The sequence below is a fragment of the Leucopleurus acutus genome (assembly GCF_964270905.1).
Source record: "Leucopleurus acutus genome assembly, chromosome: 6".
Lineage (NCBI taxonomy): Eukaryota > Metazoa > Chordata > Mammalia > Artiodactyla > Delphinidae > Leucopleurus > Leucopleurus acutus.
The window spans coordinates 13,775,214-13,796,361 of NC_139149.1; the positions used below are offsets into that span (position 1 = coordinate 13,775,214).

The window sequence follows — 21,148 nt, forward strand, 5'->3', positions numbered from 1 at the left end:
TGTCTACTTAGGTCTTCTGCCCATTTTCAGACTGGGTTGTTTGTTTCTTTAATATTGAGCTGCATGAGCTGTTTATATATTTTGGAGATTAATCCTTTGTCTGTTGAATCATTTAAATATATTTTATCCCTTTCTGAGGGTTGTTTTTTAGTCTTATTTACGGTTTCCTTTGCTGTGCAAAAGCTTTGAAGTTTCATATGGTGCCATATGTTTATTTTTGTTTTTATTTCCATTACTCTAGGAGGTGGATGAAAAAAGATCTTGCTGTGATTTCTGTCAAAGAGTGCTCTTCCTATGTTTTCCTCTAAGAGTTTTACAGAGTCCGGTCTCACATTTAGGTCTCGAATCCATTTTGAGTATATTTTTGTGTATGGTGTTATGGAGTGTTCTAATTTCATTCTTTTACCTGTAGCTGTCCAGTTATCCCAGCACCACTTATTGAAGAGACTGTCTTTTCTCCATTGTATATCCTTGCCTCCTTTGTCATAGATTACTTGACTATAGGTGCGTGGGTTTATCTCTGGGCTTTCTATCTTGTTCCATTGAACTATGTTTCTGTTTTTGTGCCAGTACCATATTGTCTTGATTACTGTAGCTTTGTAGTATAGTCTGAAGTCAGGGAGTCTGATTCTTCCCGCTCCGTTTTTTCCCCTCAAGACTGCTTTGGCTATTCGGGGTCTTTGGTGTCTCCATAGAAATTTTAAGATATTTTGCTCTAGTTCTGTAAAAAATGCCATTGGTAATTTGATAGGGATTGCATTGAATCTGTAAATTGCTTTGGGTAGTATAGTCATTTTCACAATATTGATTCTTCCAATCCAAGAACATGGTATATATCTCCATCTCTTGGTATCATCTTTAATTTCATTCATCAGTGTCTTATAGTTTTCTGTATACAGTTCTTTTGTCTCCCTAGGTAGGTTTATTCCTAGGTATTTTATTCTTTTTGTAGCAGTGGTCAATGGGAGTGTTTCCTTAATTTCTCTTTCAGATTTTTCATCATTAGTGTATAGGAATGGAAGAGATTTCTGTGCATTTATTTTGTATCCTGCAACTTTACCAAATTCCTTGCTTAGCTCTAGTAGTTTTCTGGTGGCATCTTTACGATTCTCTGTGTATAGTATCATGTCACCTGCAAACAGCGACAGTTTTACTTCTTCTTTTCCAATTTGTATTCCTTTTATTTCTTTTTCTTCTCTGATTGCTGTGGCTAGGACTTCCAAAACTATGTTGAATAATAGTGGTGAGAGTGGACATCCTTGTCTTGTTCCCGATCTTAGAGGAAATGCTTTCAGTTTTTCACCATTGAGAATGATGTTTCCTGTAGGTTTGTCATATATGGCCTTTATTATGTTGAGGTAGGTTCCCTTTATGCCCACTTTCTGGAGAGTTTTTGTCATAAATGGGTGTTGAATTTTGTCAGAAGCTTTTTCTGCATCTATTGAGATGATCGTATGGTTTTTCTTTCCTCAATTTGTTAATATGGTGTATCACATTGATTGATTTGCGTATACTGAAGAATCCTTTCATCCCTGGGATAAATCCCACTTGATCATGGTGTATGATCCTTTTAATGTGCTGTTGGATTCTGTTTGCTCGTATTTTGTTGAGGATTTTTGCATCTATATTCATCAGTGATATTTGTCTGTAATTTTCTTATTTGTAGTATCTTTGTCTGGTTTTGGTATCAGGGTGATGGTGGCCTCATAGAATGAGTTTGGGAGTGTTCCTTCCTCTGCAGTTTTTTGGAAGAGTTTGAGAAGGATGGGTGTTAGCTCTTCTCTAAATGTTTGATAGAATTCACCTGTGAAGCCATCTGGTCCTGGACTTTTGTTTGTTGAAAGATTTTTAATCACAGTTTCAATTTCATTACTTGTGCTTGGTCTGTTCATATTTTCTGTTTCGTCCTGGTTCAGTCTTGGAAGTTTATACCTTTCTAAGAATTTGTGCATTTCTTCCAGGTTGTCCATTTTATTGGCATAGAGTTGCTTGTAGTAGTCTCTTAGGATGCTTTGTATTTCTGTGGTGTCTGTTGTAACTTCTCCATTTTCATTTCTAATTTTATTAATTTGAGTCCTCTCTTTTTCTTCATGAGTCTGGCTAATGGTTTGTTAATTTGTTTATCTTCTCAAAGAACCAGCCTTCAGTTTTATTGATCTTTGCTATTGTTTTCTTTGTTTCTATTGCATCTATTTCTGCTCTGATCTTATGATTTCTTTCCTCCTGCTAACTTTGGGTTTTGTTTTTTCTTCTCTCTCTAGTTCCTTTAGGTGTAAGGTTAGATTTTTTAGTTGAGATTTTTCTTGTTTCTTGAGGTAGGCTTGTATAGCTATAAAATTCCCTCTTAAGACTGCTTTTGCTGCATCCCATAGGTTTAGGATCGTCGTGTTTTCATTGTCATTTGTCTCTAGGTGTTTTTTGATTTCCTCTTTGATTTCTTCAGTAATCCCTTGGTTATTTAGTAACGTATTGTTTAGCCTCCATGTGTTTGTGTTTTTTACGTTTTTTTCCCCTGTAATTGATTTCTAATCTCATAGCATTGTGGTCAGAAAAGATGCTTGATATGATTTCAGTTTTCTTAAATTTACTGAGGCTTGATTTGTGACCCAAGATGGGATCTATCCTGGAGAATGTTCCATGCGCACTTGAGAAGAAGGTGTCATCTGCTGTTTTTGGATGGAATGTCCTATAAATATCAATTAAATCTATCTGGTCTGTTGTGTCATTTATAGATTCTGTTTCCTTATTTATTTTCATTTTGGATGATCTGTCCATTGGTGTAAGTGAGATGTTAAAGTCACCCACTATTATTGTTTTACTGTCGATTTTCTCTTTTATAGCTGTTAGCAGTTGCCTTATGTATTGAGGTGCTCCTATGTTGGGTGCATATATATTTATAATTGTTATATCTTCTTCTTGGATTGATCCATTGATCATTATGTAGTGTCCTTCCTTGTCTCTTTTAACTTTCTTTGTTTTAAAGTCTATTTTATCTGATATGAGTATTGCTACTCCAGCTTTCTTTTGATTTCCATTTGCATGGAATATCATTTTCCATCCCCTCACTTTCAGTCTGTATGTGTCCTTAGGTCTGAAGTGGGTCTCTTGTAGACCGCATATATATGGGTCTTGTTTTTGTATCCATTCAGCAAGCCTGTGTCTGTTGGTTGGAGCATTTAATCCATTCACATTTAAGGTAATTATCGATAGGTATGTTCCTATGACTATTTTCTTATTTGTTTTGGGTTTTTGTAGGTCCTTTTCTTCCCTTGTGTTTCCCACTTAGAGAAGTTCCTTTAGCATTTGTTGTAGAGCTGGTTTGGTGGTGCTGAATTCTCTTAGCTTTTGCTTGTCTGTAAACTTTTTATTTCTCCATCAAATCTGAATGAGATCCTTGCGGGGTAGAGTAATGTTGGTTGTAGGTTCTTCCCTTTCATCACTTTAAGTATATCATGCAACTCCCTTCTGACTTGTAGAGTTTCTGCTGAGAAGTGTGCTATTAACCTTATAGGAGTTCCCTTGTATGTTATTTGTTGTTTTTCCCTTGCTGCTTTCAATAATTTTTCTTTGTCTTTAATTTTTGCCAGTTTGATTACTATGTGTCTCAGCGTGTTTCTCCTTGGGTTTATCCTGTATGGGACTCTCTGCGCTTCCTGGACTTGGGTAGCTATTTCCTTTCCCATGTTAGGGAAGTTTTTGACTATAATCTCTTGAAATATTTTCTCTTGTCCTTTGTGTCTCTCTTCTTCTGGGACCCCTATAATGCGAATGTTGTTGCGTTTAATGTTGTCCCTGAGGTCTCTTATGCTGTCTTCATTTCCTTTCTTTCATTTTTCTTTACTCTGTTCCACAGCAGTGAATTCCACCATTCTGTCTTCCAGGTCACTTATCTGTTCTTCTGCCTCAGTTATTCTGCTATTGATTCCTTCTAGTGTAGTTTTCATTTCAGTTATTGTCTTGTTCATCTCTGTTTGTTTGTTCTTTAATTCTTGTAGATGTGTGTTAAACATTTCTTGCATCTTCTCGATCTTTGTCTCCATTCTTTTTCCAAGGTCCTGGATCATCTTCACTATCATTATTCTGAATTCTTTTTCTGGAAGGATGCCTATATACACTTCATTTAGTTGTTTTTCTGGGGTTTTATCTTGTTCCTTCATCTGGTACATAGCCGTCTGCCTTTTCATCTTGTCTATCTTTCTGTGAATGTGGTTTTTGTTCCACAGGCTGCAGGATTGTAGTTCTTCTTTCTGCTGTCTGCCCTCTGGTGGATGAGGCTATCTAAGAGGCTTTTGCATGTCTCCTGATGGGATGGACTGGTGGTGGGTAGAGCTGACTGTTGCTCTGGTGGGCAGAGCTCAGTAAAACTTTAATCCACTTGACTGTTGATCAGTGGGGCTGGGTTCCCTCCCTGTTCGTTGTTTGGCCTGAGGCAAGCCAACACTGGAGCCTACCTGGGCTCTTTGGTGGGGCTAATGACAGACTCTGGGAGGGCTCACGCCAAGGAGTACTTCCCAGAACTTCTGCTGTCTGTGTCCTTGTCCCCATGGTGAGCAGAGCCCCCCCACCCCCTTCCGCCTCTGCAGGGGACCGTCCAACACTAGCAGGTAGGTCTGGTTCAGTCTCCTGTGGGGTCACTGCTCTTTCCCCTGGGTCCCAATGCACACACTACTTTGTGTGTGCCCTCCAAGAGTGGAGTCTCTGTTTCCCCCAGTCCTGTTGAAGCCCTGCAATCAATTCCCACTAGGCTTCAAAGTCTGATTCTCTAGTAATTCCTCCTCCTGTTGCCAGACCCCCAGGTTGGGAAGCCTGACGTTGGGCTCAGAACTTTCACTCCAGTGGGAGGACTTCCGTGTTATAATTTTTCTCCAGTCTGTGAGTCACCCACCCACCAGTTATGGGATTTGACTTTACTGTGATTGCGCCCCTCCTACCGTCTCATTGTGGCTTCTCCTTTGTCTTTGGATGTGGGGTATCTTTTTTGGTGAGGTCCAGTGTCTTTCTGTCGATGATTGTCTAGCAGCTAGTTGTGATTCTGGTGTTCTCGCAAGAGGGAGTGAGAGCACGTCCTTCTAGGTCGCCATCTTGGTTCCTCCCTTTTCTGGGGTTTTATCTTGTTCCTTTTTAATCTTGTTTCATTTCATTTCAGTGAATTCCTTGTTGAATCAAACAGCGTGATTGATAGAAATGAATTTTAGTTTAAGGTTAAGAGTTTATTCAGACATAATAACACATGTAATCATAATACATTAATTAAATGATTAGATAAAACTGAGTGGAGAATTGGATACTTTCTGAATTGAGTAAAGCCGATTAGATGGTGTGAGCCTGTGTAGTATTTCCAAACCAGGAAACAGTAGTAGTCTTTGGGTATTAGCAGCCTTGCTCAGATTACCAGTGATCCTTGATGGTGTTTGAATTCTGAGAGTGGTGACAACTTGTTGGTATGATTTGACCTCCTGTCACTGAATCTATTCTTAGAGATTAATAGATTAGTAATAGTAGTAGTACTAGACATTAACAAAGTCTGTCTTAATTTAAGACAGACTGTTTTTTTTAAACCTTATTTGCTAATCTTAGCATTTAGCGACTCTAACAAACAGGGTAGAATAATGTCATTCACCTGTCTTCTAAGGGAAACTGTGCTGAGTTGACTTCAGGTTATGGTACAAACACAGTTGTGTGTGTCAAAGGCCAGTGCTTTAAAATATCTTTATACAGTGATCTTTAATTTTAATGATATGCAAATGTAATTTTTACTTTACTGTGTATGAGAGGTTTAAGTGAACCTGATCATAAGGCAAAGACTCAGATTTCTCAATTTCATAGCTGCCACCTTCCCCCCATCTCACTTTAATAGTTTGAAATGAAGTTTTAGAATAGTTTTAGTAAAAAGACAACTTTTTTTTTTTCTTTCAGATAAACTAAAGATTGTGCATCAACCACATAAATCAAAGGTATGTTTTGTATGTACAGTATCTGGCACACACATAGCAAGTAATCAATTTTGGTTGACTTAGTGAATCAATGAATGAACACATGTACTTCTAAAATATTTTCCATTATAATAGCATTTTTAATTTTGTAGCTACCCTTTCTATAGCCTTACTTTTCCATTAAAGGAAAAAAAAAAAGACCTCTAAGTCATATTCCTGTTAGTAGATCCTTTAAAAGAAAGTGTTAATTTAAAAAAAAAGCAACGTTATATATCAAGCAAATGTGTAACATAAAATAAGCATAAAACGTGATAAAATTAATTCAGGTTACATATAAAGGAAGTCAAGTATTATCTGTCAGTCCAATTTCTTTGATTTTCTTAATTCTGTACCAGAAGAAGAGAGCCAAAAGCAGATGAAAATAACGTGTTTTTTTCTGATTTGACTCTTCCGGTGTATAAGAGAAGGCCCCGGACTGTGGCTCTTGGGAACAGACCTATTAGTTCCACAGAGGACATGGCCTTCCCCAAAAGAGGACTGATTAGTTATGTGTTTATAGTATATTTCCGTTTCTGTTTTCTTACCTTTTTAGAGCGATGTTTTTATGTTTGCTTCTCATACAGATAGACCAGAGTGATCTTTTTTCTTGAATCTCAGTGACCTTGTGTAGACTTCTCAGTAAAGTAATAACCTTCTCTATTATACAGACTACTCAAGGACAAGGGACTGTATCTTATTCTTCATATCTCCAATACCTAGCACAATGCCTCATTCGTAGGAGTGTTTCCATAACAATTTTTGAAGGAAGTATTTTATGAATTCATTTAATTTCATTCTCTTCTCTAGTCATAGATGCCCTCCATAAACTCAATCAGCTTTGAAATAAACATATAACAAAAGATCATAAAGAAGTTGGCCTGAGGGTACGTCTGTTGACTATGAATTAGTAACTCAAAAACATTTTTTTTCTGATGGCTTAAAACAGCACACATTTATTCTCTTATAGTTCTGGAGGTCAGAAATCTGAAATCAGTTTCCCTGGGCTAAAATCAAGCTGGGTCTTTCCAGTAACTTTATTTTTTTATACCGAGGATTATATATACAAATTTTACAGTATCCATTGTCAAACTATTTAAAATTTAGTGCTTGTGTGTGTCTGAGACTGTGGTGTGGGATCTGTACTTTGTATCGATGCTAGAATTGTATCTGTCCACAGACTCCATCCACTTTCTCTTCTCCAAGCCAGGACCCTTTACAACCTTGTCCCTAAAACGTGGAGAGTAGGAAGCTTGGTCTGATCGCAGAAGGGAAATATATAAAATGAAGTCAAAATGAAACAGTATGCTCTTTGAAAAGGTTGTCATTCTCCATTTAGTGTTGCATTTTTACATCATGGAGCTCATGTATCCTAAAAGGAATAATAAGTGAATTATTCCTTTATCCTTAATGAAGACCTAGTTCATAATATTCAAATAATCAGTATTATTACATTTTAGAAAAATCAGGAAATTTTCCTGCTATAGTTGGAAATATCTTAGAATTGTTTCTTATATTTAAAACGTATGTTCCATCTTGGCATGTTAGAGTTGAAAAATTTGGGCCTAGTTTTTAGTTGAACAATGTATTTACTTAAAGAAAGAGTCCTAGAACAAATTAAGTCACTTAGAATGTTTCTGGAATCTGGCTTTATAGACTTTCATCTAAACCATAATCATTCTAGTTAAGTACAGACTATATACCCCAGAGATGGTTCTTCAAATTTCCACTTTAACTTTTGTAAGGAAGAAGTCAATATATTTTCACAGATATGGTTTTAAGACTTGAAAATTTTACCCACACGTCCTCATTTGTGCCTTTTCCAACTACCAGACATTTTTCTCATTTTTCCATGTGCATTCTACTCCTCATTTGCAGGGCCTATAAGCATCACTGGCTCAGACTGTCAGTTTTCCAACCCACCTGTAATTTTAATCTCCTTCCTTAGCCAAAGGGAGAGACTTCCAAATAACTCCTGTATCTTAATGAACTTGTTCACGGAAGGCATTTTCCCCATTTCTCAAATTTTCTAGGTCCAAAGACTTTCTTAATTACAATTACCAGGTATACACAGAAATTTCTTGCCATCACAATAAAAAGGTGACTGGATACCTTCCCACCAGAGCCTCCTGTTTGGATGATGAGCTCAGTGTTTATTGAATGAATCAATAGTTACAAATAATTACCATAATATGATTTATTTTTTATCAAGAAAATGTATTTGTGTGTCTGTATTTTGATTATAATCAGTAGGCTACTTGTAAAGTCATAATTCCTATCAAAAAGATTTGAAAGAGAAACCATAATTTCTATCTTATATTTTGTGAGTTTGGAAACCAGATAGCTATCCTTGTTAAAAATATATGAAAGGAAGAAGTCACACTCTGGAATAAACTCAGTAAGAAATATGCAAGATCTTTAAGAAGGAGACTTTAAAATGCCAGTGAGGGTATTCAGTTGTCCAGACTCATTGAGCTGAACTTCTCTTAAGATATATGCATTTTCTTTATGTGAAATTCTACCTCAATTTAACAAAAAAGTAAAGCACGTAAAGAGGGGTACAAGATGAGACTTAAGTGGAAATATTAGGATATTTGGATGGGAAGATGCAACAGCAAGAAGATGTCAGTTCTCTCATAGTTAATTTACAAACTTAATGCCGTCGAAATAAAATTCTACAGTTGTGTGTATATATGTATTTGTATATATATGTGTGTGTGTAGACGTGTGTGTGTGTATATATATATATATGAGCTAAAGAAACTGATTATAAAACTAACATGCAAAAAATAAATAATGAAGAATAGTCAGAAAAAAGAGAAATGAAAGTGACTAACCCTGGCACATATTAAGACATTTTATAAAACTATACTAGTTAAAACGGTGTGGTACTGTCACATGAACTGTTAGTTCAATGGCACAGAATTAGAAGCCCCAAAATAGACCTTATTATATATAGGAATTTAATATATATTAAATATTGCATTTCAAATTTATGGAGAAAATATGGAGGATTCAGTAAATGTTATTGGAAGAACTAGGTAGACATCTAGAAAACAGTTAAATTGAATCCATATCCTTTTCTTTATGCCAAAATAAGTACTCATTGGGTTAATGACATAAATCAAAGATGAAACCCACAGGTGAGGGTAGAAATGAAATAGATTAACATGAGTGAATAATTTGTTCAGGCCACGTGATGGATACAGGAGGGTTAATTGTACTATTCTGTATACATTGTATGTTTGAAATTCTCTATGATTAAAAGTTTAAAAGATGAAATTAATTAAAATATTTGAAGTAAGCATGGAATTTTAAAAGTAATCTTAGACTGAAGGTCCAAATATGATAGGAAAATAAAAGATTGATACATTTTACTTTATTCATTAATTTATTCAACAGACATTCAGCACCTTCTTTTTAAAAAAAGACACTATAAGAAAAATGAAGGAACAACTGAAAAACTAAGAGAAAATTTTCTAACTTATATTACAGAAAAGGCCTAACTTTACAATTCCATTTAAAAAATTATCCTACAAGTTTCTTAAAAAATAGAAAATATTCAAATCTTTACTTAAAATAAATACAAATTAAGACTATACTTAATTTATATCTGCTGGATTGGCAGAGATCAAAAGATTTTGATAATACACTGTGTTGGTGAGGGTGTGGGAAACAGGGACTCTCAGTGATGGGTAGCATTGGTATAAATGGGTACTGCTTCTTTGGAGAGTAATTTGGCGGTATCTGTCAGAATAAAAATTGCCCTTACTCTCTGACTCAATAGTTCTACTTCTAGGAATTTATCTTACAGATAAAACTTATGCAAAATAATATATGTGCAAGGATATTTGTTGCAGGATTGTGTATGGTAGGAAGACATAGGAAACAACCTGAATGTCCATCAATAAGGACAGAGAGGGAGAGTTAATACTTTCATTGGAATATGCTGCAACCTTGATAAATTATGAGGCAGCTCTTACACTGATTTTGAATGACTTTAAGATATTTTAAGAGAAAAAAGTAAGGTGTTAGAACACAGCATATAATATGCCATTATTTGTGTGAAAAAGTTTACATGCACATCTCCACCTCCACCTGCATGTACACATACAGGGACAGTCTCTGGAAGGATACATAAGAATTAGTACAAATTCTCTGGAGAAGAACTAGTTGGATGGGGTTGGGAGGAGACTACTTCTCACTCTGTCCCTATGTACTTGGAGAATTTTGTATTGTGAGTACGTATTACCTATTCTAAAATGATTTCTTTAGACTCCGCGCTCCCAATGCAGGAGGCCTGGGTTCAATCCCTGGTCAGGGAACTAGATCCCACATGCTGCAAAACTAAAGACCCTGCAGCCTGCAACGAAGATCCCGCGTGCAGCATGGAGCGTCCTGTGTGCTGCAACTAAGACCTGGTGCATATTTATGAAATAAATATTAATTATTTATTTATTTAATAAATAAATATTAAATCAATTAATGATGTCTTTAGTGAAGTTCTTTTTCCCCCTTTTAATCTGTGTGTTTTGGAGGTTAAGCCGCTGTGCTCTCTAGTGAGTGAAGCTTTGGAGCATGGCTTCTGGGTCAGCTCTTTTGGCTGCTGAGAGGCCTCATTGTTGAGCCTCCCTCTCAGCCATATTCTAGAAAGAGAATCCGTCACTAAACAGCTGCATTCTGGTTGACAGGTGGTACTGTGTGCCCAACTAGTGCTCACTACTAGGTGCTGTTTACGGGCAGATAGCAATCCTCCTGTATTTATGATGTTTAACTGAATTTGTGAATAGCATCGGAGAGCAATCTCATCTACCCCCACCCCAAATCACACGAGAAGTGTTAGTTAACATGACATGGGACCAAGTGTTTGTCAGCAGGGTGTTTAGATATGTGGACTTTCAGCAGAGGCAAATTTGCTTCTCTCAGAAGTCAGACTGTTTTCGTTTTTGCAAAAACAGAAATATAGATCAATGGAACAGGATAGAAAGCCCAGAGATAAATCCACGCACCTATGGTCAACTAATCTATGACAAAGGAGGCAAGGATATACAATGGAGAAAAGACAGCCGCCTCTTCAGTAAGTGGTGCTGGGGAAACTGGACAATTACATGTAAAAGAATGAAATTAGAACACTCCTTAACACCATACACAAAAATAAACTCAAAATGGATTCGAGACCTAAATGTAAGACTGGACACTACAAAACTCTTAGAGGAAAAGATGGGAAGAACACTCTTTGACAGAAATCACAGCAAGATCTTTTTTCATCCACCTCCTAGAGTAATGGAAATAAAAACAAAAATAAACAAACGGGACCAAATGAAACTTCAAAGCTTTTGCAATGCAAACTACAAACAAGATGAAAAGACAACCCTCAGAATGGAAGAAAATATTTGCAAACGAATCAACAGACAAAGGATTAATCTCCAAAATATATAAACCGCTCATGCAGCTCAATATTAAAAAAACAAACAACCCAATCAAATAATGGGCAGAAGACCTAAGTAGACATTTCTCTGAAGAAGACATACAGATGGGCAAGAGGCACATGAAAAGCTGCTCAATATCACTAATTATTAGAGAAATACAAATCAAAACTACGATGAGGTATCACCTCACACCAGTCAGAATGGGCATCATCAAAAAATCTACAAACAACACATGCTGGAGAGGGTGTGGAGAAAAGGGAACCCTCTTGCACTGTTGGTAGGAATGTAAATTGATACGGCCACTATGGAGAACAGTATGGACGTTCCTTAAAAAACGAAAAATAGAATTACCATATGACCCAGCAATCCCACTACTGGACATATACCCTGAGAAAATCATAATTCAAAAAGACACATGCACCCCAATATTCATTGCAGCACTATTTACAATAGCCAGGTCATGGAAACAACCTAGATGCCCATCAACAGACGAATGGATACAGAAGTTGTGGTACATATATACAATGGAATATTACTCAGCCATAAAAAGGAATGAAATTGAGTCATTTGTAGAGACATGGATGAATCTAGAGACTGTCATACAGAGTGAAGTAAGTCAGAAAGAGAAAAACAAATATCACATATTAACGCATACATGTGGAACCTAGAAAAATGGTACAGATGAACCAGTTTGCAGGGCAGAAGTTGAGGCACAGATGTAGAGAACAAACGTATGGACACCAAGCGGGGAAAGCCATGGGGGATGGTGGTGGTGTGATGAATTGGGAGATTGGGATTGACATGTATATACTGATGTGTATAAAATGGATGACTAATAAGAGCCTGCTGTATAGAAAACTAAATAAAATTCAAAAACAAAAAAAAAAGACTGGCCAAAGCTGGAACCTCAGCCCCCTGGCTGACTAGCCATATACTCTGGGCCTATATCTTAACCTCTCTGATTCCTCCTGGATTATTGTGAGGATGTGATGATGATGATGATAACAAAACAGTGACAGCTAACAGTACTCCCTGTGTGGCTGACACTGTCCTGAGGGTTTTCTATGCTTCATCTCTTTTCATCCTCTCCACAGGGTAGTAAGAAGATGCATCCCTCCCCCTCCTTTTTTTGTTTTTTAACAGATGAGCACAGTAAGAGCACCTCTAAGAGAGGTTTGTTTGTTGAGACCTCTAAGAGGTGGTTGTTGAGACCACGCAGCTGGATATTGGTGGAACCTGAGTTTTAACCCATCTCCAGCTCCAAAGCTCTGTGTTCTAGCACTGTCTCCCCAGTGCTTTATGGAGTGTGTGCATTTAGCAGGTACTCACTGTGCATCTGTTCACTTCTCTCCCTACAATGATGGGAGCAGAATGTAAATTATTGCTGTGACCCAAAGTACCAATTCAGTTGTCTTTGAGAATCTTACCAAGTATGAAACACATATGAGTACTGGTAAAATGCAGATTTTCTTTCTTTCTAGACGAATGAACTTGTGTTGAGTTTGGAAGATGATGACAGCCTCCTGTTAAAAGAAGACAGCACCCTGAAAGCAGCTGGAATCGGTGAGAAGGAGTGTGCGTGCCATGTAGAGTTGGAGGGGGCCCTGGCTTTCCTGGCCTGTATGGTGATACCTGGCTGATTATATTTGGATAACTTAATGCAATGTAAATGGTACCCTTGGTGCTCTTTACACTACCGTATAATTATTCAGAGGAAAAGGACAAGAATGATGTAGATTCAGATCATTTGACCCAGGGAAGTAGATATCTGCTCTCCAAACATTCAGAATGCAAATAGTTCTTTCCAGAAGGTATGCTCAGAATTCTGCGGAGGGTTATTTTAAGTGATTGACAGGTTATTACTCACTTAATAACCTACTTACTCATATCAGCATCATTTGAGCAGATAGTTTAAGAGAATAGGGCCTGGTAGAACTCATGTGGAATAATGAAGTGAGATGTTGTTTGTGTAACATGCAGCGTAGTTTCTGTTAGTCATCCAGATCACTCTGGGCCGACCAAGTCACGGAATTTCAAATAGGAGCCTAGTGTGTACAGTTGAACAATTGCCTGATTTAGCCTTTCAACTTGGAATATGCATGTAGTTTTAAAGAAGTGCTGTGTGACGTGTTTTATGACCATTAGATGTCACTATAATTCTACTTATGTGTACACTTACAAATGATGTGGCAGTTGGATGAAGTTTGTGAGAGAGATGTGAGCAGTTGAAGGCATTATGCCTCTGACATGCCTTTGTGGTCAGTGACTCTAATGAAACAGCGCAAATCATACTTACTTTCTAATTTTTTTATATGCACGGGTTAAGGAGCACTCTAAAGTTCATGAAGTCCATGTTAGGAAGCCTTATTTTTTTTGACAGGTGTTTTATTGAGTTATTTTAGTCACATCTGTCAGGAATTCATTTTTAAATGACACATGTGGCTAAAGTGGGTTCCTGACATATCTTCCAATTTAAATATGATTTTAAATACCATGTTGTATAACGTCAGACTTGTTTACTGTGTTTAAGTCTACACTATTGGCTAGATTCAGTGTCTTTCCTTATTGTGAATACATGAGATTGATTGCTGTTATTTGGAAAAACAATTTTCAATTTGGCATTTATTTCTTCAATTGCTATTATATTATTATAGCAGGTGGCACTTAACAACTGCTTGTTGTTAAGCATAAAACTATAATTAGTATAATAGACTGGTATTGATATAGGAATTGACAGATAACTCCATGGAAAAGACTGGAAAATCCAAAAACCAACTAAAAGAAATTTCACAGTATAACAAAATTTTGACATCTCAGATAAGTGGGGGAAAGAATGAATTAGCCAGAAAACGTTGGGCCCATTGCCAAAACATTTGGGAAAATCAAATTTAAATTCTTAGTCTTCATTCCAAAATAAATGCTCTATAGGTTAAATGTGATAGTGTAAAAAAATTTTCTTAAACGTAAGTCAGTAGTTTCATAATCTTGGGGAGAAGGGCATGCCCTTAGAAAGGGCATGCCTTTGAAGCCAGAAGCCATAAAGCCGGGAGAAATGATAGATTTGACCACATAGAGTTAAACGAGAAGCAATAAACTGTGAAAAAATATTTGCAGCATATATGACAAAGAAAAAGTTATTAGCCTGACTTTTTAAAGAGGTCTTATAATTAGTATAAAAAGGAGAAATAAATTCTACTGATAGAAGAAATAGCTAACATAAAAAACAGTACAGCCTTATTAGAAATGAGAGAAATGCACATGAAAGTAGATACTATTTTTTGTAATTTTCTACTCTAGTGGTTAAGAATTAGAGGCTGGAGTCAGAGTGCTTGGGTTCACAGCTTGACTCTGCCACCTAATGTCTGGGTGACCTTCAACAAGCAGTGATTATAAGACTAGCAGACGTGAAGAACAGTGGTAGTATCTGAGGGAGTGTTAGGAAATGAATGTTCTCTCGTACTATTGTTTGGAAGCTGTATTACCTCTAACTTTCTGTAGGTCAGTTTGACGAATAAGACTTTCTCAAACTTAATTTTCTGTCATATCTATTACCAAGCCAATAGAAGTGCTTCTTCAACTCTGTGACTCCCCCCAGGTTGTGATATGCCTTCTGAGGTGTTATCTCTCACCTTCTCTGTTTGGGATTCATTGATGTAGAGCTTTGTTTATTGAATGGAAATAGACTATATTGTGTGATACCATTATTATTTTAAAATGTATGTGTTTACATGTCTGTATATGTATATGGAGAAAAGATCATATGCTAAAATTATAGAAATGGTTTCTCTGGGTAGTGGCATTGCCAGTAATTAATCTTTTTCCCTTTATTCTCCACATAATTTAATTGTTCTTGCATTGATAATTTAAACTCTTTTCTACTATTTACATGTATTACTTGTAAAGTGAGGACCCAATTTTAAGGAATAAACTCCTAAATTTGGAGAAAATTGGTTTGAATGAAGGCTCCACATTTTGCTTGCTTTGTGACCTGGAAGCCATTTAGCCTCTCTGAACTTCTACTTTGATTTCTGTAAAACAAAACGGAAATAATTAAACCTATTTCAGAGGGTTTTCATGGGTTGAGTAAAAGAATGTATATGAAAGTATCTAGAGCAATGCATGTAAAGGCCCTCAAAAATACTTAGTTTATTTGGAAGCCATCTTGGAGAAAGCAATTGGCAAATGTTTTGAATTTGTTAAAACATCAAGTTGTTGGTTTAATTGTTACTAATTTCAGACTTAAGTAACGAACCACCTATAACGGTGTAAATCAAGTCCCTCTTTTTGTCATTCTTGTTTTAAGGCCATAGATCTTAGATCAGCATCAGATCCTTTTTGTGGGTTCTCCACTGGTTTCAGGGTGGTACTTCAAACTGCTCTCCTGCCATGGCAAGCCTGCAGCCCTGCCTGAGGGTGACTTTGGTCCCTGTGAGGAACGATCCCCTCTCCTGCATGTTCCCCTTTGTTGCCTAGAGCAGTGCAAAAAATTCTAAGTGCAAGTAGATGGCAAAAGTGTTACTTGAAGTGTGTGATTTTTCTAGGGAATTTTCCCTCCCCCGGTGCCATGCCTGGTTAGGGTTTTAAGAGGTTTAAGAGAAAAATTCTAAGTCATCACTCTCTCCCTTTTTACCACTTGATCTTTCTATAGAGCTGTCACTCTGCTATCATAGCCAATTGCCATGGGAATAATGCCAATGTAACAAATGTATCATTAGGACTTTTCTGTAAAAACCATGAAAGGAAAAGAAAGACTGTGAGGGGGGAAATGAGGGGAACAAACTGGTTTGAAGATTTCTTTTCTCACCGAGAAATTCTCTGGCCTTTTATCTACATTGCAGATCCCAATTGTATATTCTGCCTACGCTTGACGTCAGGGGAGGTTTTTGCTTGTGGATTTAGTTCTAAAATACATAAATAAAAAGATTTGCTTTGTGGAAGGAAGAAGAAGGCCTTACCTAGAATTGTTATTTATAATTTAAAGATTTTCATCTTGTTATTAACAAGTGTGGTTTTATGGACTAATTCCCCTAAGTAATAAATTTGCGTGTTAAATATTTTTGGGGTTATATTTTATCTCTTTCATTTCGCTACATTCTACTGCTGCTATCTTTTGAATCTTCTCTGGTTTAGGAAAGAAACTTGGGTAGGGTAACTCTTCTAAAGTCAGTTAGGTTTCATTGGAAATATTTTAAAACAAGATACAGGCGGCCAAACCATAAGTGCTCATCTGTGGGAAGAGTTCGCATCAAGCCAGATCTTGTAATAATTCCCAAACTCCCTTGTGGTTTGTTTTCATCTTATGTGTCACTCCTGTTGTCTGCCCACAACCAGAACCCAGTCTTTGTGCCTAGCACCTCTGGGTGATCTTGGATAAGCAGCTCATATTATAGGATTCCTTGGCTCCCACTTCTTTATCAGGATCATATTTGATTTGTGTTTCCTGAAGGTTTGGGTCCCTTTCCCATTCTCTTTTCGGTAGTAATATCTTGGGGCATACGTGCTTTTCTCCTTTGACAGTGCGTTAAACTGGCTGTTCACGTTAACATCATAACAGCGGTGGTCTTGTACTCGATTAAGTAGGTGGTGGGACCAGGGAATTTGAGATCCCAGAGCAAGAGGGTCAGAAGCAACCTCCCAGACATGTTTCTTCCCTTTTTGCCCTCCCCTCATTGTTGTGGAAATCACAGTGTCCAGTCTATCAAAGGTCAGATTCATTTTACTATTTGTTTTCTTCAAACTAGTTTGAAATCTTCTCTGCCAGCTTGAAAACAGACGCTCAAGCAGCTACGAAATAAAAGACACAGTAGTTTGGAACTATCTGTTGGATTGTTGACCTCCTTTGGTGAAAAGCTAAAAATATAACTCAGCAGAGAGCATGGTTTTGAATGATTTGTAGATTAGGATTTTGTGAAACTTGCAAGGACGGGGTATAGTCCTGGACCAGGGGAGAGGGTGAAACTTTGTCCTTTTGGTCTCAAATTGCTGCAGAAATCACACCTGGCCCTTTGTGGTTTTTTTGTTTCTGTTTTTGTTTTTGCCAATAATCTGCAGTTATTTTCACATTACAGCCCACCCGATGACAGTCTGCCCCGATCATTAATTATCTGTACTGCAGTCAGGATGCACGTCTCAGTCTCCTTCCTCAGATGACAGTTACTGTGCTGTGCACAGCTTTGGTACTGACTAGTACAAGCCTAGGGATTTAGAAACTATACACTAAATCCTTGTTGGTAGGTGAGTTTATTGAAATAAGTTAGTTGAGGAATTTAAGTACATTGCACTTAATTTTTCTTGAGATTTTACATTTAAAATTGTTTTTCTTATATTTAAAAAAATTGAAGTCATTATTTTACTGTTCAAGGTGTATATATGTGTATTTTATAATGGAAACTTTATAAAATTCTTAATTTCATATCCAACATGTGATGTCCTAGCTTGCATTCATTTTATTAAACTTGAAAGTCAGTATTAAAATGAACCACAAATGTATTTGGAGAGTTCTTACTTGATTTCATTTGATAGTAAGACAAAGGGATGAGCTGGAGTGTATTTATTGGATTTGAGAATGCACATTCATTTCAGATTCACATGCCAAAGCACTGTGCACCTGCGTGCACTGCCGCCTGCAGCACATTTAATTTAAAATCAGGTGCCCTAGGGGACTGGCATGTGGTAGACTTCCCGAGGGTTCTTCTGGAGCCATTTTAAATAGAATTTGGGAAGCAGGAATTTAAGGGATAATGGTGGAAAGGGTGGTATGTAGAGGTCTTGAAAATCGTTCGTTATTTGTTTTCATTTTAATTGGCAAGTCAATTTGCAGTCTAAATACGTGAAATCATTCAAACATTTTCAACAGAGTTCTATAGATTTAAAAAAAAACATTATATTCTATTTCTGTTTGAGGACCACATTACTAAAGTTTAAAATCCATTTTATGTCTTTCTTTTGAATGTTCAGAGCAACTAACTCTTAATTTGTGTGTTATTCTCCGATTTAAGGGTGAAAAATTTTCATCAGCCTGGACCATTTGAGTTTTTAACCCATTTGTCAATCTAGTTTTCCTGAAAAAAATTCATTCATCTGAAAATAAAATCTTTACCTAGATGATCTCATTTTGAGTCTGTATTATATGTATTATGTAGATAATGGATTGATCTGTAAGTTAATTAGAATGAAGAGAACCTATGTGTCAAAACAAAAATGCTTTGTCAGTTCTTTCTTTTTATCCGCTTAATTCTAAACCTGTTATTGGTGTCCTGAAGAGCCATACGATATATTAGTTTCTCAGAAGGGGTACAGAGATAAATGTCAACTGCAGTAAGTAAAATTGTAATTGCAGTTAGTGTGTATTGAGCAAAGTGCTGTGTGGGCAAAGCACGATGTAAAGTTCTGTATGTAAATAGCACATCATGGATGAAACCTTGCATTGTGATTATTAAGAACAGAGGGCTTTTGCTCATTCTCCATTAGGAGGAGGATATTACAATCACTTGCAAATTATGTAGTGTACCTTTGGGCTTGCTTCTCTTCAAAAAAGGAAACCCCAGGAGCTTTTTATATGAAGGATAGATCTCAAAATATCTTCTCTTTGAATGTTGAATTTTTTGAAGCCCCTTGATTCCAAGTGTAGCGCTCTTAGCCGTTCTTTTAAATGCTATTTCCTTGTAAAATTTCACTGTACCTTAACTTACTGTTTGCCCAGGGGGCATTTGTTTACAGCCCCTCTCATTGATTCCCAGCTTCTTTCTTCTGTGTCTCCCCATCCCCTACACCCTCCACGCACATCCAGGCTTATTGTGACAAGAGCTTGTAATCTGATTTTTATCAAGATTAATCTTCATCTAATCTTGAAGATACGGTAGGACTGGAATGAGGATCTGAGACTATGGGTGATTTTATTTTCCTCTTTCAGTGTTTCTATATTTTCTGTAAAGAGCACGGTAATTTAGGTTTGAGAAACATTAAATTTGGTATTCTTAAAAGCAGCAAAAAGCATTTTTAAAGAAATGTCATGCTAAGTTCTTTAATTTCGTTCTTCTGTGATAAATTCTAATGAGATGAGAGCTGTAAACTAGGAGACCAGTGGTAATCCTTGGCATCCTTCCTTATTATCCTATTTATTTGGCTTGAAGAGTTTCACTTGTCAGTTTTAGGAGGATATGTTAATTGTGTGATCAGTATTCCTTACAAATAATCTTGTCTGTTTTCTTGTCAAGATTCTGAAGGCCCTTTTGCTCTTTCTGTAAAAGCTAAGCAGACTGTATTAACTTCTGGTTTAATTTAAAAAACAAATGTGGAACTTGTTGGCGTGACGCCTTAAAGAATCGCATGTTTAATAATTGGAAGGCTTTCCATCAGGTTTGTCTCCAGTCTGAATTAATAATGTTGCTGACTTATTGTTTCAGAAGACAGAGTCCTTGACCTGTTAAGTTGAAAGAATTGTGACTGCTCTGAACCTTTGTGGGTCCTTTAGCTGTGCCATATCCCCTGTGAATAATTAGAGGTATTTGAAGGTATTGCGGTAGAAGCCAATTTGTGTCTTTCACTTTGCATATTGTTGAAGCCTCATGAATTAGTCATAAGCAGGCAAAAAATTAACTTCTTCAGACACATATTTTGATGGGTCATGAGGGAGAATGTAAAGTGATCTGTAAAATATTCTACTGATCCTCTAAGTATTAAATTATTATACCTACAGGCCAATTTCAGAGAGGGGGAAAAAAAGTGTTTTCCTCCTACTTCAGTAAGAAAAAATAAAGGCTTATTATTTCTAGGACTGTTAAGAGGACTATAAATGAGCAATTTTATGATTTCCTGAAAACCAGATTCATGTGTTAATTCTTGTTTTTAATGTTTTTGGTTATTTTTCTTTTTAATCAGTTGAATTCTAGAGCCTTATAACTACAACTTATACTTCTTGTTGATTTTGTGAAATGTGAAATCAAACAAGTAACTCATCTTTCTAACTTAAGGCAACTAAAGCACTGAATCAAAGAAATGGATTTCCATACTTGTTTAAAATCTAGTTTTACATTCAATTTTTTTTCCATTTTCTATTTTTCTTTTTTTTTCAGCCAATGAAACTGAAATTGCATTCTTCTGTGAAGACGACTATAAGAACTACAAAGCTAATCCCCTTTCATCCTGGTGAAAACTTCACAGGACTTCCTTTTTGCCTACTTGTATTAAGCTCTTTATTCCACTAGTGAGTTTTTTAAATTGACAAATAAACTTAAAAAAATTAATCCCAAGCTCTGCCATTTGAGGTAAAATCTGCTGTGTGTTCTCTCTTCTGCAGGTCTCATTTTTTTCTTTCTTGTTGTAAAATAATATATTTATTTATGGGGAAAACGTGATTTTTTTAAGTGAAAGAAATAGTGATTCAAAAATCACCATGGAGTGCTGGTTCTTTAGTTATAATTTGTTTTTCTGAAATTAGAGGTCACTTTGGTGACTTGCATGTTGGATTCTTTAAAAAGAGTATAAGACTTAAAGGTCATTCTGTTTATTTTGTGTTTTCTCCATAGTTTCTAATTAGACCCCTGTTACTAGCTTTGGCTAGCAGGGATTGTAAGAGTCTCTTATGACCATGAATGCCATCTTTTCACTTACCATGTTACACACCACCACACATGAAATTGAATTGCGTATATTTTAGGGAGGTTTTCTGATGTTAAAGGGCTTTTCTTTCTTTTTGTATTAAGCCCACACAAATAACATTGCTGAAATGTTTTTTTCTGAGCTGTGTTT

General features: G+C 36.4%; 1 protein-coding gene across 1 annotated transcript in view; it reads left to right on the forward strand.

Annotated features, from left to right (window-relative positions):
• The window catches only part of LOC309963158 (UPF0538 protein C2orf76 homolog), a 55,571-nt gene extending 34,928 nt beyond the window's left edge, over positions 1-20,643 (forward strand). Inside the window, exons 4-6 of the mRNA XM_082841349.1 lie at positions 5,917-5,954; positions 12,880-12,961; positions 20,473-20,643. Of these exons, the coding sequence (XP_082697475.1) occupies positions 5,917-5,954; positions 12,880-12,961; positions 20,473-20,549 (197 nt within the window). The 3' untranslated portion in view covers positions 20,550-20,643. The remainder of the gene's footprint in view (positions 1-5,916; positions 5,955-12,879; positions 12,962-20,472) is intronic.
• The last annotated feature ends 505 nt before the right edge of the window (positions 20,644-21,148 follow it).